The sequence below is a fragment of the Equus quagga genome, chromosome 20, assembly GCF_021613505.1.
Source record: "Equus quagga isolate Etosha38 chromosome 20, UCLA_HA_Equagga_1.0, whole genome shotgun sequence".
NCBI lineage: Eukaryota > Metazoa > Chordata > Mammalia > Perissodactyla > Equidae > Equus > Equus quagga.
In genome coordinates this window covers 33,172,996-33,191,578 of record NC_060286.1, presented here as the reverse complement: position 1 = coordinate 33,191,578, position 18,583 = coordinate 33,172,996, and the positions used below count along the sequence as shown (strand labels likewise).

Genomic DNA, 18,583 nt, shown 5'->3' with positions numbered 1-18,583 from the left:
TATATTAAATTGTCGTGTGTATATGCATATTTTCAAATAATGTTTCTTTAAAAGCTCTGAATTTCGCTTTTAAAATAATTGAATCATTTTCTGTGTCTTTAAAACGTGAAGGAAGCTTTATTTTCACTTGAGAAGTTGCAGACCCTTTTGAAGTTTTGAAGTTAGAGAACTTCTAAAGTTAAGGTTATGAAACCCTGTGAAAACGAGATGTCTTCAAACTATGGCCCGGACCTGCTTTTGTAAATAAAGTTTGATTTGAACATTCATTCATTTACCTATTGTCTATGGTTGCTTCCTACTATAACAAGAGTTAAGTAGTTGTGGTAGAGACCATGTGGTCCACAAAGCCTTTACAGTGTGGCCTTTAAAAAGGCTTAGGAAATACAACCTTGCCAAAATATAAAGAATAATCTTTATAAATACCTAATTTATCCTTTAATAGTTTGGTTTTTCCTTCTCTCTCGTCAAAAACAGCATTGCCAGGACGGGCCCAGTGGTATAGTGGTTAAGTTGCACGCTCTGCTTTGGTAGCCTGGGCTTCCAGGGTTCGGATCCCCGGTGCAGACCTACACACTGCTTGTCAAGACGTGCTGTGGCAGCGTCCAACATACAATATAGAGGAAGATTGGCAACAGATCTTATCTCAGGACCAAAAGAAAAAAAACTGGCATTGAGGCTGGCCCTGTGTTCAAGTGGCTAAGTTTGCATTCTCTGCTAAAGGGTTTCACCAGTTTGGATCTTGGGTGTGGACATGGCACCACTCATCAGGCCATGCTGAGGCAGCATCCTGCAGAGCACAACCAGAGGCACTCACAACTAGAATATACAACTATGTACTGGGCGGCTTTAGGGAGAGGAAGAAGAAAAAGAAGAAGAAAAGATGATTGGCAACAGATATTGGCTCAGGTGCCAATCTTTAAAAACCCAGCATTGCCAATACCGTCTTTCCTTTTTCTAGTTATTACAATTTATATCTTCTATTACAGCACCTTGAAATTGTATTTTATTAACTCTTACTATTAGCATCATTATATTTATCCTGTCATTTCACAGGAAGATGAAAAATTTCTGACAGATTTGTTTGCACAACTAACAGATGAAGCAACGGATGAAGAAAAAAGACAGGAATTGGTAAGAAATTTTATATTAGGAAGGGCATGAAGCGAAAACAACAGACTTTTTTATATTATTTATCCTTTTTCCTAATTTCAGGTTAACTTTTTAAAAGAATTTTGTGCGTTTTCCCAAACGCTACAACCTCAAAACAGAGATGCTTTTTTCAAGACTTTGTCAAACATGGGCATCTTACCAGCTTTAGAAGTCATCCTTGTAAGTTTGTTTCTCCTTATATTTAATTACCATTATATTTCTAATCCACGAAAGTAATATATTTTTTATGGCTCATGCAAGTATTTCATTATAGCCAATATTTAGTGTTAGCTGTGTATTACATAAATTTTAAAGGCTATGCAAGTCTAGTATTAGACCTTACACAGTACTGGAAAGAATACTTAGGTATTTTCCATATTTTTAATAATTTGTTAATTGGTAGCCTATTAGTTGAAATGTTAAAATAGAAAAGTAAACAGGAATAAAAGAAAGTATAACTTTAACCATAGAACAAGAATTTTACATGGCAGCAGAATTTTTTACCCCTCTTTTATTGCAGTGTTTTATAATTTGCTAGGTTTTGGACTTATATAGCTATAAGTTTCATATTTTTATAGTTATGGGAGAAATAAGTACTTTTTATCTGTAGGGCATGGATGATACACAGGTGCGAAGTGCTGCTACTGATATATTCTCATACTTGGTTGAATATAATCCATCCATGGTACGAGAGTTTGTCATGCAGGAGGCACAACAGAATGATGATGTAAGTAAGAAGTTAACAGAGCAAAAAATAACCAACAAGGTAAATATTATTTGCACTAACAGTAAGTATTTATACATGGGGAGCTCTAACTGTATTTATTATTCATTTTTTAAGATCTAAATAGTTATGTTTGGGAAACATGTAGCCATAATATCAAATGGCTTATTCTTCCCCTAAACTGGCTCTGGTCTCAGTTGATAAATTGTCTTACAGCAGTTATTTGTTAATGCTCAACTTAAATTTCTTTTTAAATTTTTGAGTTCAAGTTTCTCAATTCTGAAGTTAACTTGCTGTATTGTCTTATTTAAATCATGTAGTCAATAAATTGTTCTTCTATATGTGGAATTATGAGGAAAACACTGACTTTGTAGGGATAGATTTTCACAATCATAAAGAATGAAGAAATTAAGCACGGTCCCTTGGAAAGTATTTAGGGTGCTTGCTTTTCTGCCTAGCCATAGCAACAAGCTATTGTCTTGTTCACACACACACACACACACACACACCAATTTCAAAGTAAGAGAATACATCCTGGTGATGTGAAGGGCACTTCCAGAGTATGTGGTACATGGCATATGCGACAGCCCTAAATGTGTGTGCTCTGTTTTATTATCAGATAGTTAAGCCAATGATTCTGATTTTTTTTTCCTCTTTCCCCCATAAAACTTTGGAAGTAACTTTTTACTTAAGAATAAACCAGGATATTCTGCCCTCAACTCCTTCTTAAGGGATGAAGGAAAAAGAGATCCTCTTAGGCAGGAATTCTGCATAGATTTTGGTTTTCCTATCAAATTTTTACAAAATGAGAAAGCAGACTTTTACTTTTTTAAGAGATCCTAATGTGTTGTCATGTCAAAATGAAGTGGAATCCCTCGTAACTTCTATATTTAAGGTTTTTGGGGTTTTTTAAATTGTAGTATTGGGGTAGGTGCAGTTTGAATTGTTGAATATTATGCCATGCTTTTCTTTTATAAAAATAGTCCTATCTTGAAAACCAAAATAACTGTATTGTTAAAAATAAAGGTTATTCTCGTTAACCCTGTAACCCACCAGTTGAACATACATTGATGAACTTCACTCACATCCAGTAGGCCTCTTGATTCCCAATCTTTATCGTTATTTCCATATACTCTCTGCATTTTCTCTTTGTCCATCCTACCATTGCATACATAGGCAAGAGCAGGGATTTTCTCACTGAATTCCTCTCAGTTTTTATTTACTCATTGGGCCAGGAACACCAGTCATAGTAGAGCCTCAGGAAGACTAGCAGTCAATTTTCTGTGACACTTGGGGTCTGTATAATGCATTTCTTCTCCTGTGTGCTCTCTAAATACCATAATCTCGTTTTCTCCAATTTCAGACATTCAGGTACCAACTAATTTTTTAAGTTTATTTTAAATGGAAACTTTGTATCATTTCCATAAATGGAGAACAGATACAGATACCATTTGCCATAAATAGAAGGAATCTATAAAATGCAGTGAAAGTAGAACAGTGTTATAAATTCTAGCTAAATATTTTTACTATTAAAGCTATGAACCTAAGGCTCATTAGCTTTCTTTAGAGGGGAGATTTCGTTATCAAGAGGTGTAAAGATCTGTAGCACCAAACTGAAACTTTGTTTTTCCTTTAATCAGAGGGATTTAAAAATAGTAGAAAGAGAAAGAAACTTTCTTCTTTTCGGTACTATTTAGTGTAATGTGCCTGTACCACACTTTAAGGAAACACTGCCATATATGTTATTAAAGAAGTTAGTCAGTCAATCATTTCATTTTGTTTGCAGTTACCAAGATAGCTAGGCTAGGTATAATGCTATAGTATATGTTCGTAGTATGTGCTTTTTCCATTCTTTTGTGTAATAAGTGATCCTTATTGTGTGTATTTTTCTTACCAGGATATTTTGCTCATCAACCTCATTATAGAACATATGATTTGTGATACAGACCCAGAACTTGGAGGAGCAGTCCAACTTATGGGCCTGCTTCGAACTTTAGTTGACCCAGAGAACATGTTAGCTACTGCCAATGTAAGCCATGGGCATTTTTCTCTTTTTCATACTAGTATATTGTCTATTACTGGTAGGAACCAGTGCAGTTAAAGTTCATGGAAGTGTTTTTGATCCCTTAGAAAACAGAAAAGACTGAATTTCTGGGTTTCTTCTATAAGCACTGTATGCATGTCCTCACTGCTCCCTTATTGGCAAATACAACAGAAGACAAACCTAGCAAAGGTAAGATAATTCAGGTTGGTAGTTAAGTTCTTTGTTCTCAAATTCTGAAACTCAGAGTTGGTGTTAACATAGAAGTTTAATAATGTATTTTCAAAAGAGGGGTTCAAGTGCTGTGATCAGATAATAGAAGCAAAAGAAGCTATGAGATAATTTTTTGTTTTGGCATTTTAAAAGAATTTTTTGTTGGGCCAGCCCTGATGGCCTAGTGGTTAAGTTTGATGCACTCCTCTTTAGCGGCTCTAGTTCAGTTCCTGGGTGCGACCTACACCAGTCACCACTGGTCTGTCAGTGGCCATCCCCTGCTGGCAACTCACATACAAAAAGAGGAAGATTGGCAATGGATTTTAGCTCAAAGCCAGTCTTCCTCAGCAAAAAAAAAAAAAAAAAAAAAAGTTAAAGCAATATTTGTATTTAGTTTGTATTTACATAAGTGAAATAAATAGGAGAAGAAAGCTATGAAACAACTCTTTTTAAGTTATTTGTACTCCCGATCTGTAGACAGAGCAAAGCTTGTGCTCAATATTCAGCTGTTTTTATTTGCACTGAGGATTCTTGCTATGTTAGGATTATTTATTATTTCTGCATTTTGTTCCTTTAGCCTTAATCTGTGTGTGTGTGAAATTCAGAAAGTAGTTTTAGGGTCTTCATTGGGAATCCCTTATTGAAGTTTTGTCATGAATTATCAATATAGTATATTTAACTTATAACGCCACTTAAAAAATAAATGTTAAATTTCCTTTTTTGGTGACTCTGGAATCAAGTCTTGGAAATGTGATATTCATTTTTCCTATCTACTTTATCCATATTAGGTAAAGCTTGAGGGTTCTTGAGAACCCATTGTATGGAAGGCACTATACCATATATAATCTTTAGGGGCTAAATAGGAGAAATGAGAAACACTTTCAGAGGTTTGCTGCCTGGTGAAGGAGATAAGCCAATAATCATAATTCCGTGTGGACTTGGGTGTAGTAAAGGAGGCACAGAAGACAGGGAGTCATAGGAGCAGAGAGAGTAATTCCACAAAGACCGGGTGGTGCCTGGCAGGACCTCCTGTGCTGTGTGTGTCCGTGCTGAAGAATGTGTTATGATATGGTAGAGCGTTCTTGCGCTTTGGGTTGAAGCAGACCTAATAGATTGGTATCCCATCTCTGCCTTACTAACTCTTCAGACTTGGGTCTTCTGAAACCAGTTCCTCATAGACTTGTGTAAATTAAATAAGAAAAAATGTAAACCACAATTCTTGGCACATGGTAGGCCTTCAGTAAATGTTAGTTCCCTTTTCCTTAACTTGAAAATATTTGGGTTAATAACGGGATTTTATTCGATTACAATTTGGATTCTTAGATTTGGGGAGGAGAAGAATGTTAGCCATTAAATACAATTGTGTTTTGTTTATTTTAGATGATTTTCAGACTGCCCAGTTGTTGGCACTTGTATTGGAATTGTTAACATTTTGTGTGGAGCACCATACCTACCACATAAAGAACTACATCATTAATAAGGACATCCTCCGGAGAGTGCTAGTTCTTATGGCCTCAAAGCATGCTTTCTTGGCATTATGTAAGTGTTGCTTCTGGTAGAATTATTTATTATGATCTGCATATTATCATGTTGGTATCTTTAGATCTTACTGTCTGAGAAGAAAAGATCACTGATTTCAGGTCAGGAGACATAGGTTCTAATACTAAACAAATGACATTCATTATGTAGATTTGGCACATTTTGAGCAGATGATTTTCGTGACTCTCTCCCTTCTCCTTGATATATAGTGTTTGAGTGCCTCTACAAAATAAAGTATTATATTCCATTATTGAAAAGCCACCTTAGATCATTTTACCTCTGTTATTTTTTTTTTTACTTCAGTACAGCATTACTAATTACAAATTGGGCGTTCTTATGAGACTGGAGTCTCACAGTAAATCATGAAGAATATTTTCGTAATTTGGAAAAGTTATAGCTAATAGCTCTGAGTTCCCGAAACACATTCTAAGTTACAGAATGCCAAGCACTAATGTCTACAGATGGTCCATACATTTAATTCCACAAATTTTTTTTCCCAGCTTTGAGATAATATTTGACATATAACATTGTGTTAATCTCAGATATTTTAAAGCCAGAGTGGCAGATTACAGCTGTCTCCAAATGGATTTGGACCCCTTGGTCTGTTATACAGCTTGCAAGCTGAAAAATGGCTTTTGTGTTTTTAAAGGGTGGTTTAAAAAAAAATAGATCATATGTGGCCCACAATGCCTAGAATGTTACTGTGTAGACCTTTATGGGAAAAGGCGGCTAACTCTTTTAGAGCAACAGATAGTCTTTTAACAAAGTTGTTCTTAGTTATGTATGTTTTTTCAAAAGCTGACTTTAACTGTATCCTTAAGACCCTAGTTTGTTGAAGTAAAACATGTTTTTGAATTGGAAATAAATTACTCCAGCATATTGCTCTTGTAGCAGCCAGCCTTCTTTGGTAAGTTAGCAGACCAATTTTAGGGGTACCCTAGAGGCTCAGTAAGAGATGTCTGCTGGTAACTAACTTTTGCCTTTTATAGGTAAGTTTGGTTGTTTTATTGTTGTTTAAAAGCATCATAATCATCCACTAATTAGAGGCTGAACATACACGTCCATTTTTGCTTTTACGTCATTTAAATTCTTTGCATAATTGGTTTTTTAAATATGCTTAAATTATAAAAAAAATTGTTTATAAGGATGTGTCTCGTTGATTTATTCTGTCAACATTTTATCTTTAAAACAGTATTAGAAATAGGTTTCTTTCTTAGAAAATTCATTAAACGTTATCAGTTCATTAAACTTTTCTGTCAGTTGTTACAGTTAGTTTCTCAGGCTAATGTACACACTGCAGTATGTACTGAGAATACATGTGATCAGAGTATATTTTCATTTTCCAACCTTGAGATGTTTAGTACAGTTACTTTCTGATTACCCAGGACCTTTGATTTTACCTTAGTAATCTTTTTCAGCCAAAAGTAACAGGTAGCATCTGTGGCATTAACCTAGACTGCTAAGGACCACAAAAAATAAATTCATTATTTCAGTCTGCCTTACTATTACATGTGCTTAGCACATACAAAAGAAGGACTTTCAAACTCATATTCAGTTTCCTTATATACCTATCACAACAAAAGTGAGAGCCCCAAGGCCAAGTTGAAAGGGAATTCATAACAAATGCTTTAAATTTTTCTTTCATGTCAACATGGAAGGCTTTGTTTAAGTGTGGGAAAGGGAGTTTTATGAGCAGGTGAGACAGAATGGAAAAACTGAATAAACGAATAAACAATTTTATTTCAATAAATTTATTCAACACCTACTACCATATTGATTCTACAACATGCATTTTTATGCATTTATCATCTCTCAAATCAAGGTGAGTCTCGTAGTTAATGGCATGTCATAATGAATGATAGCTCTTTTTGTTTTCTTAGTAGTAGAAAAAATGCAATAAAGTTTTTTGCAATCAGTGGCATCTTAGATTTGATGAAGTACAGTATATACCTGGTACTAGGAAAATAATGATGATTAAGACCTGGACTTGGCTTTCAAGGAGATCAGAGTGCATTAGGAGGAGATAGTCTGTAAAAGTCAAAATACAACATAAGCACTAATTGAGGTATGTTTGGAAGTATAGTGGCAAGAATTTATTCTACATGAATGAGGCACATGAGGAAAATTTCACAAAAGAGGTAAATTGAGTTGTGTCTTGGTCACAGGAGATTGTGACTTGCTTGGTTAGACAGACAGTTCACGTGCAGATTGCAAAGGCGTGGTGTGCGGTGGTTTGGTATGGGGAGAATCCAAGTGCTCTAGTGGGAGAGTGGCAGGAAAGGAAAGGCCTTCCCTTCAGTTCTTCATCTCATTATTTTGCTTGTAGTATTACAAAGAAGATTTCTCATAACTTAATGAGAACTATGAAGAGAATCATTACAAGTTAATGAAGTTTATGTTGTAGGAAATTAAGCATGCCTACAAAATCTTAGTTATGCTTTATTATTGTTACTATATTCCAAACTAAGTTAGGTTATCATTTAATTTTTTCTCAAATGATTCCCAGTGTGGCTCTCTTCCCAGGATTGAGAATACAAGTAGCTTCTGAAAAGATGCCAGTCATTAGGAATGAGCTCTCTAGGACAGGCTTTACAGTGTACAGGAGGAGTTTTTATCAAGACTTTCTAAAAGAACTAAGTATAAATTTGAGGAGGTTTAAGATATTTTTGGTCTTCTGAGAAAAGAGTACATTGAAATAAAATATTAGGTATAATGTTGTTTAAGGGAGAGTTTATAAGTAAATTTTGATGCCCACTTGTAAGGAGAAAAGATAATGAGTGATTAAATTTAAACAGTTGGGGGCTTAGGAACTTTTAATTTTTTACATGTGCTGCTGCTTAACCATATACTTTTATCATATTTAAAGACAACTAATTAAGTCTGTAGGTGAGACTAGCACTCCTTTCAAAACTTAGTCTTTATATGTTAGATAGATGTGTGTATGTGTCTGTATACACACACTAGTGTTATCAGTCTTATTTCCTTGGCCTTTTCAGGATTCTTGGCTCTTAGATTGTATTATTTTAGCTCATGTTTTTTGTTGTCTGGTTGGTTGTTTTTGTTTAAAATATGGAAATCTATAAGAGGAATAAAATAATTTTGTTGTAGATGCTTTTATTCAGCTATCATTAGTTACACGAGGCAAAAAATCTCAATACGTGATTATCTCATGTTGTGTAAAGACAAATTATGTTTTAGAGACGATTGAAACTAAGCACAAGAGATTCCTGGCATGTTAATGAAAGTTAGAGATGTGAGTGGATGCAGAGTGCACTTTACCTGGAAAATCCTATGGTTATGCCAATTTGACCCATCCCACAAGTGTTCCCTAATCTCTTTTGAGCAACTTGACTTCATAGAATGCACTGGTAAATTTTTCCAAGCAACTTTTTATTCAATAGCAAAGAATAGTGGTTGGATATTTTTGATGCAAATTTCTTTTTGGGGAAGGGTTTGAATGGAAACAACACAGTTTTTTATTTAAATGAGGCCAAACGGAAATGAGCAAAACCACCTTGGGTCGACGTCAGCACTTTGTGAATAGAACTGCTCTTAGATAGTGGTGCCCATCCCCATCAGACCCTAGTCTTAGTGAGTTCTAGGAAGGGAGTTCTCACTTACCTAGGCACTGCATGTGGACCACAGGCTTCAGCTAGTGTGTGTTACAGTATGACACAAGTCTCCACACAGCCTGCAAAGTTGGAGTGGTAGCTCTTAATAGCTCTTGCCTTAATTACTAAAAGCTTAAAATGTGGCCTATTAGCATGAGCTCTAAAGTGTTGATTTTTATTCTAACAAATGGAACTGTCTACGTTCCTTTGACAAGTGACGTTTAAAAAAAAAACCTCTAAAATCATTGTTTTGGGAAACCAAACCCTTGTTAGCCTTTGACTTATCACACAGAAAGATGCCTATTATTGTTCAAAATGTCTTATTTCACCATGCTTATGTATTTGAAAATATTCAGTAGTTTAAAAAATAAAATGCAATTACTATTCTATAAACTATTTTGAACCTCCCTGCCCAGAGTGTCTCTTTAGAAAGAGACACTCTTAAATAAGTTGGATTGTTAAGGCAGTTTATAATCAACTGTACCTAATTGGGCATTCACTTGTGGACCTCTTTTCTGCCAACTAAAGAAAAATTGAGCTGCTTTACTCCTCTGCCTTCCCACCCAGAAACCGTGTCAGCATGGTTGCCTGGCTACCTGCTCATGAAGGACTTGATTAATAACAAATTGGCAATTTAACGGGCCACTTCCATGATCTCCAAAGAAACCAAAATACAAACACAATATTTAATCTTGCCAACCGAAGACGATGTGACTGCATGAAGTGAGTATGCTTTTTTGAACTGTCTACAATAACTGGGGCATTAACTTACTGATGATTCCATTTAGGTGAAGAGGGCTTTGCTGACGTCTAGCTGTCTGAGTATATTTGGATCTTGATGAATGGTGACTTAAGAAACTCCCCATACCTCAAGATGTAAATATGCCTTTGAATCTGTAAGTTAAAGCCTGACTAACTGTAAAAGGAAAACCAGGAAAAACTAAAAAGCATACTCGCTGCAGTAAGCATAGAGGACCACAGTTTGAAAACAACATCCTCTAAATTTATTCTAAACTGTGGGAAGGCAAATTTGGGGTCATGCAGATTTTTGTGGGTTTATAGCATTTCTGCAAACACATCCACAAATAAACCAGTGTAAATCCATGAACTCTGATGCAAAAATAAGAGTGTCCAAAAATAATGATGAAATTATACAGTGGATTGCCCTAATAAGACAGTGCTTTTTTCTGTTGTTTTGAAGGTTTATATAAAAAGATATGTTAAAGTAGTCTGATAGGTTAATTAATTTATTAGCCCTACTTTAGCTCTTATTTCAGATGTAAAGTACACTTTGGTCATTCGTAACTTAGTTTAGCATTCTTCTGGCTCTCCAAGACTTGTGTTCTATGATGACATACACTACTGGTTAGAATACGTTTTTCTGATAACCCTTTCTGATCCTTATCTTCAGGTTCATACTTCTGGAAGCAGTAACATATCACTGCATGAAGAATTTATATTTACGGGTTTTTTGGGTGTTTTTGTAAGTCTAAAATATGAAACTGTGGTATGTAATTTGAACAACAATGCCTCTGTGTTTCAGGTGCTCTTCGTTTTAAGAGAAAGATTATTGGATTAAAAGATGAGTTTTACAACCGCTACATAATGAAAAGTTTTTTGTTTGAACCAGTAGTCAAAGCATTTCTCAACAATGGATCCCGCTACAATCTGATGAACTCTGCCATAATAGAGATGTTTGAGTTTATTAGAGTGGTAGGTTCTGTACTTTTTTAGTTAGAATTTTGGTTTTGTTTGAGAAAATTGAATATGCCTTATGGGTATTTTGGCTTATTTGAGATTAAATACTTAGAGAAAAATTTTAAAAGAAAACCAGTGTTACCAAAAGCTTGTGAGAGATTCAATTCAAACTAATAAAAACCAAAATAATCTTCTCTCTCAGCAGCTATGAATCCTTTGTAGGACAGTTTGAAAATTCATTTAACACTGTCATGGTAATCTTTTTAAGAAAGTAAAATTACAGTTAACAGATAAGTATTTGGATGTGTTTTGTTTTTAACTCTGAAGTTTTCTGAATTTTTCTTGACAAGAGCAGTTACTATTGTATAAATAGTGTATAAATTTCATAACAAACTCTTGATTCTGTAATAACATAGTAAGCTAGTGCTTCTCAAAGATTGGTGTGTGTCAGAATTAGCTGTGGCATGCTTTTTTTAAATTATGGCAAAATATACATAACATAAAATTTGCCATTGTAACCATTTTTAAGTGAACAGTTCATTGGCATTAAGTGGATTCACATTGTTATGTAGCCATCACCACCATGTATCTCCAGCACTTTTCTGTAGTGTAATTTCAAAATGTGCATGCCCAGATGGAGTGAATTGAATACGAATCAGCTAAGGTGGGGCTTGGGCGCTTAATTTGGAAAGATCCATAGATAATTCTGAGGTACACCGAAAATCAGACTGAAGTAGCCAGTATATGTTAGGCCCATGTTCATTGTTTGATTATCTCTAAGATTGCAGAATATTATGAAGTTAAACTATTTGGGGCAGGTTTATGAATTCACTACAGTTAAGCCCTCATATCTTGCTAAAAGTATTTTGCCTATCATATTTATTTTTTTCCTATAGGAAGATATAAAATCATTAACTGCTCATGTAATTGAAAATTACTGGAAAGCACTGGAAGATGTAGATTATGTACAGACATTTAAAGGACTGAAACTGAGATTTGAACAACAGAGAGAGAGGCAAGATAATCCCAAACTTGACAGGTAAATGACCACATATTTGAATCTCTTCATTCACTGGCAAGTTGTATGGTGAGTCTCTGGTTTGCTGTTGGTATGATTTGGCTTAGCAGGGAAAGGGGAAGCAAGCAGACAGCGAGTGCCAGTGTGTAGTTTTTTGTAATGGTCAATGCCCATGTCTTCCTAAGGGTATAGCTGGTTATTAGTATGATTGGTAGATTGTTCCTCAGGCATGTATCAAGCTAGATAATGAAAAAGGAAAAAAACGCTTATGTGGCAATGAGGCTTCTTCCCATGTCGAAAGTAAAATCAGAATATTATCTTATTTGCTTTGAATTACTTTAAGGTTACAGATTATTTTAAGAAATCTTGTACATTTTTCTAAAGACCTGATTTCACGTACTTCCGGTTATATTTTAAAATCCATAAATTATGACTATCCCCAACGTTAAGTTTAATAACTGATTCATAATAGTACAGTTTTGATAACAGGAAGTAAAATTTGTTTTTTTGTCACCCTCTATTTGTATAATTCTGTTTATCCCATTAATCTATTAAGACCATATCTAATTTGGAGTACTACTTGAAGGCTAAAGAAGTCTTTATGAGTCTACCTTCTTCTCTTCTCTTATAGTATGCGTTCCATTTTGAGGAATCATAGATATCGAAGAGATGCCAGAACACTAGAAGATGAAGAGGAGATGTGGTTTAACACAGATGAAGATGACATGGAAGATGGAGAAGCTGTGGTGTCTCCATCTGACAAAACTAAAAACGACGACGATATTATGGATCCAATAAGTAAATTCATGGAAAGGAAGAAATGTATGTTGAAAAGACGGGCAAGGGAAAATGAGGGCTTTCTCACTCTAGGTTTATTCTTTATTTCTTGACAAAACGATTAGTATCTACTTTCTGTATGTCATGACATAGATTTTAAAGATTCTAGTGCTTTATAGAATGTGAGTTAATAGCTCTGTTGTGAAAGTATAGGCTAAGTTTTCTTAATTCAACTTGAGAAAGTAAAGAAAAATCCATTATTTCAGGAAGGGTAGGAACACTGAATATAATACTTAAGGTTTCATTCCTTCTCAGAAGTAAAATCCCGTGGATAATGAGTATTTTGCTAAGCAGCGTTTCTCCCTACAAAGGGGAAAGCTAGTTAATTGTGTTTTAGTGCCACCTCGTTTGGGGTGATTTTTAAAAGATGAGTATGGGTGACAGCTATTGACAATATTCTCATTTTTAGTAAAAGAAAGTGAGGAAAAGGAGGTGCTTCTGAAAACGAATCTTTCTGGTCGGCAGAGCCCAAGTTTCAAGCTTTCCCTCTCTAGTGGAACAAAGACTACCCTCACCAGCCAGTCACCTGCAGCAAATCTGCCTGGGTCTCCAGGATCCCCTGGATCCCCAGGGTCTCCAGGCTCTCCTGGATCCGTCCCTAAAAATACATCTCAGACGGCAGCTATTACTACCAAGGTACATTTTTGACTCCTGGGCCTACCTAGTTTAAGCTTCCTTGACAGTAATTGTGGCTGAGACTGACTTCGGTTACTGTCTCTTGGAACATTCGTGACCTAGAGACTAATTCTCCCACCACCACCTGAACATACCTAAAGTTGAGAGATTTCCGAAAGTTTTTATGACCAGTACAGAAGTCTGAGTAGGTTCTTATTGTCATATCCTCAGGTTCAGATTTGTATGTGTCACAACATGTACAGAAATTTTAAAGTTTTTCGGTTATTCTTTTTATCAACTTTCCCAATTAATACCCATATAAAGACTTTGGGGGAAAATAATGCTGACTTTATTTTGCCAAGCAAGGGTTATAAAAAAGAATTAACCATTTACTATTACTAACATTTCATCTAGGAAAGGATCAAAATTTTAACACCAAATGTAAGAAAGACAATCTAAGAATAAAAACCAGTTCTCTTGGCTGTCTTATGCTGTCCTGGACTAGCAGTTAACGGGCTGGTATTTGGGATTCATTGATCTAAATCAGGAATGTAATGCCCATCCACTGTCCCTTTTCCTCTGATATGAACTGGAGACCCCTAAGGGCTAAGTGAACCTGAGAAAAGCTGAAATGAAGGGGCAAGCTGAGCACAGAGCCAGGTGAATTTTTCCATGGCCGTCTAAACGTGCTGCAGTGGCTTCTGGTGAAGGAACAGAACTATGAAGGAAGCCCAGATGAAATGAGGAGGAAGGGGCGGGGCACAATCACCTTCCTAACCTCTGGTAGTCTGTCTGCCCTCATTTCTAACAGCTGTTGCCAGTCTTTTTTTTTTTTCCTGCTTTTTGTCCCCAAATCCCCCCAGTACGTAGTTGTATATTTAGTTCTGGGTCCTTCTAGTTGTGGCATGTGGGATGCTGCCTCAGCATGGTCTGATGAGCCGTGCTATGTCCACGCCCTGGATCCGAACTGGCGAGACCCTGGGCCGCCGAAGCGGAGTCTGCGAACTTAACCACTCAGCCATGGGGCCGGCCCCTACCCTCGTTTCTAATGATGTGTTTATCTTCTGTAGCTTTCATGTTGATAGTTTAGACTTTATGTTAAAAAAAATTTTAACTCATTAAGTCTTAAAACATTTAAAATTCAATAATTAATGTTTGTATCTCGGGTTATTTTGCTAGGATTATAAACTACTTAAAATTTTGTTTTATCGTGGAAAATTCAGGAAATAAAAATAATGAATTTCAATTTCATGCAGTTTCATCACCTAGAAATAACCAGAGTTAGTGTATAGGGCAGGGGGTCTATATCTGTTACCCAGACTGAAAACGTGTATTTGGAAATCTAGTGTTTTCTTTTCTTTAAATGATCCTTATTTCTGAACAGGGAGGCCTCGTGGGTCTGGTAGATTATCCCGATGATGATGAAGATGACGATGAGGATGAAGACAAGGAAGACACGCTACCACTGTCAAAGAAAGCAAAGTTTGAGTCCTAATGATGGCAACTGCCTCCGAGTGATCAGTACCTGTTGAAAACTGGTTCTCTACCCCTCCCCACTACAAAATCCACAACAAAGCAGTGGTCTCTCGTGAATGACTGACACAGCTCAGCCTCACACACTTGACTTCTGCTCATCAAGTGCCAATTCAATGGAGCAGGAGGAGGGGATATTATACATTTAGGGGAAAGACTTAAGCCTTTGAGCTCTCCAGCCTGGACCACACATTGCCCTTTTCTCAGGGAAGGAAATGGAAACAAAAAGCCAACAGGGCAGGGGTTTTGTAAGTGGAACCTGGATTGACTGGTCAGTTGCTACAATCAGAATATGCTTTCTCGGACCATGTTTGAGACTCAGAAGAATAGGCTTTTTTTGCCATAATTCTTCACTAGTTAAGGATGCCAGCAGTTTCTTTGTATAAAGAGACCTGCCTTTAAAACCGTACATTCTAAACATTTTAGTCAAGCTACAACAGGTTTGGAAAACCTCTGTGGGGGAGGGGCGAATATAAAGTTTCCTCTTTTTTATCTGTTCCCTTTGCCCTTCAAACTGCAGGTTTTTGTTTTTGTTTTGTTGTTTTTTTTTTTAAAGTGGGGATTTGTCCCTACTTGATTAAAGATTGAGTGGAATTCTAGATGTGGTCATTTGTGTCATAATTTTTTTTTGTTTCATTTTGTTTTTGATTTTTTTTCTCCCTTGAGTGTATGCTTAGTTGTTGCGTATATATATTTGGGACCATTAAAACTTTTTTGGATGTAATATAACCTAACGTTGTGCTGGTACCTGTTTGACCATGTGTAATTTTTGTTCTCCATTACAGTTCTTAATTTGTTTAGAGTTTTATGAAAGATGGTATAGTTTTTATTGACAAAAGCAAAGTAATCTTACAACTATGTGCATACAAAAGCAATACTATTTTGTGACTAAATATTTTATATTAAAATTTACATCAGCAACTGTCTTGAGAATTCAGGGAAATAGGGTGGAATTTAAAATTTCAACAGTTTTGTTAAACCTAGAAACGTGAAATTAGTATTCCAAAGAGATTCTGAAATTTCATATCTTGGGAAAATGACGGTACATTAAATCAAAATTGAGGATGGATGATTTAAAAATAACATTTGACTTTTGAATAATAAAAAGAAAAGTGAAGAGTAAGAGAAATTGTATTAGTTGTATGTTTCTGTTTTGTTTTGTTTTTTTTTTACTTCTCCCTTTGGAATACAAGTTGGAGTTGTAAGTGGTGGTTCACTAACAATATACCCGGCCAGAGGACCATCAGATATCCCTTATTAAAACAGTGTTTTTAAATAGGTTCTTTTTATTGCCTTAGGTGTGCTAAGCTTTTAAGGAGTTGAAAATAAATACCTTAATTCCACACACCCTCACTTTTCTTAAGATTTTAGAACTTAATGAAGAAGGTATTTACAAATGTGCCTACAAATTCATATCCAAGAAAGGATACTATTTTAAGTGTCATATACTTTGAGTGTCAAACAAGCACTGTGTGCTCTCTTACCCTCAGTAAATGTAACTTGTGAACCAAAAACAAGGTTACGTTGAAGAGGTGGCAGAAAAACAGAGAGCGACAGCTTGCTACAGCCATGAAGAGAATTGTGTTGGCTGGTTATTTTTTAACAAACTTTGGGTACATAATTAACTACGAGAGTTTGTGATTTCCCTACAGTGTAGAGCTACTTCCGAGTCAGAAGTTCTGACTATTGAAGTTCCTGCAAAGAAAAGCTTAACGGATCTAAGTTAATTCTGTCTCCCTCTGTTACCTAGAAGGTCCCATGTGAAATGTTTGTGCCTTAAACATCCAGTTTAAACTGATCTTTTTGACTGACTCTGGGAACACTTATGTGTCTTGGTATTCTGAGGGTTCTTGGGGAGAGGGAAGACGAATCCTTTTCCTTTGTAAACTGGTCCAGTATAGGGGGGAAAAAAAAGATGTTAACTATTGGCCTTTGATCTTTAAGAGATGCCCTTTCATTGATGGCCTGTTGCATTTCCTTAGTTATTAGTGATTATCGTTACTGAAGCGGAAACTTGACACAAGTTGCTATAATGGGAGAAATGAGGTCTGAAGTAACTTGTCATTTCATGGAGGAGGACTGTTAGCAATAAATTACTAGAAGAAATACACCACTTGAATTGACACAGTTCCATCTGACTCAAAAGTCCATGCTCTTAAGCACAGACACTACCTGATAACTGATGTGAATAGTTATAAATTATTTTCCATTTTAATAATACCTATTGCTCCTTTTGCTTATTTTGCAATGTTTTAAATGAAAAATAAATTTCACTTCCCATAGTGATTACCCAGCAATTTCTGGAAAGGACAGAATTACTGCAGGAAACATCTTGACATCCTGTCTTGTCCAGAAATGCTACTCTGGCTTTTTTTTTTTTTTTTTTTTTTTTGAGGAAGATTAGCGCTGAGCTAACATCCGCCACTAATCCTCCTCTTTTTGCTGAGGAAGACTGGCCCTGAACATCCATGCCCATCTTCCTCTACTTTATGTGTGGGATGCCTGCCACAGCATGGCTTGACAAATGGTGCGTAGGTTTGCACCTGGGATCCGAACTGGTGAACCCCAGGCCTCTGAAGCAGAGGTCACGAACTTAACCGCTGCGCCACTGAGCTGGCCCCTACTCTGGCATTTTTTTGCTAGACTGAAGCCTAACAGTTTTCCCTGCCTGACTACTCAGATCCAGCACATGATTTTCTCCACAACTCCCATTTGCAAGTCAACTTTTTGTGAATTTGGAAATAAAGGGGAGGCATGGAGCAGGGACATTCCTTCTGTTTTTGTTCTTAATTGATTTAGTAGTGGTCTTTGTAAAGTTTCCAAGATTAGAACAGCAAGGAGTTTAAGGAAGATTTCTTTAAGTGGAAAACTTTTCAGGTTGTGAACAGACTCTAGTTTTTACCACAAACAGTGTTTACCATTAAACAGTGTTGTCAAAATCCCTTTTGGATGAAAATTTAGGACCTTAAATTCTTAGATACAACAGGTTAATACTAACTTTTTCTGCCACAACATCCATTCTGACCAAGCGGATTATAAAAACAAATTTTATATGATGGATTACTGTGTGTCATACTGGGACACTGAGACAACATGAGGAAATTGGGCAATCGGTATGTTGTGATACCCAATGCTAAATCAGTTTGATTTTTCTCTCTTTGGCCTTAATGCTTCATCTTGGCTCTTTAAAATGATAATTCTAGAAGGAAACTCTAGAGAGCCTCTCTTCAGATGGATAAATGTCTTAGCTACTGGAATCAGATATCTTAGTCCTTAAAATAGCTCTGGTTGGAGAGACAACTTTCCTTGACCTTTTTGCTCTCCTAGGCGAGTTCTTCCATGGACTCATAGGTCATAGTGATTTCTTCAACATCATGCTAAATGGGTTTTTGTTTAACTTCTTTCTATTCCCACCATTCCAAAGAAACTACCCTGGTGTAGGTCACATCCTACCTGCAAATTCAATGGACCCTTTTCCATCCTTACATTACTCAACACTTAGGCAGCATTTGCTACTATCCACTGTCTTGACAACTTTCTGTTGGCTTCTGTAACATCATGTGCTTTACCATTTCTGACCTTTCTATCTTCTGACAGCTCCCTTC

General features: G+C 36.1%; 1 protein-coding gene across 2 annotated transcripts in view; it reads left to right on the top strand.

The window, feature by feature from the left end:
- The window catches only part of PPP4R3A (protein phosphatase 4 regulatory subunit 3A), a 37,004-nt gene extending 21,297 nt beyond the window's left edge, over positions 1–15,707 (top strand). The window contains exons 5-15 of one of the 2 annotated variants that reach the window (XM_046647304.1): positions 1,054–1,131; positions 1,213–1,329; positions 1,760–1,876; positions 3,771–3,902; positions 4,004–4,106; positions 5,508–5,666; positions 10,821–10,990; positions 11,872–12,014; positions 12,625–12,815; positions 13,240–13,466; positions 14,830–15,707. In XM_046647304.1, coding sequence (XP_046503260.1) covers positions 1,054–1,131; positions 1,213–1,329; positions 1,760–1,876; positions 3,771–3,902; positions 4,004–4,106; positions 5,508–5,666; positions 10,821–10,990; positions 11,872–12,014; positions 12,625–12,815; positions 13,240–13,466; positions 14,830–14,940 — 1,548 coding nt within the window. In that variant the 3' untranslated portion in view covers positions 14,941–15,707. Of the gene's footprint in view, positions 1–1,053; positions 1,132–1,212; positions 1,330–1,759; positions 1,916–3,770; positions 3,903–4,003; positions 4,107–5,507; positions 5,667–10,820; positions 10,991–11,871; positions 12,015–12,624; positions 12,816–13,239; positions 13,467–14,829 lie in introns of both variants that reach the window. The other variant, XM_046647303.1, reaches the window with a different exon arrangement.
- Positions 15,708–18,583: the final 2,876 nt, after the last annotated feature.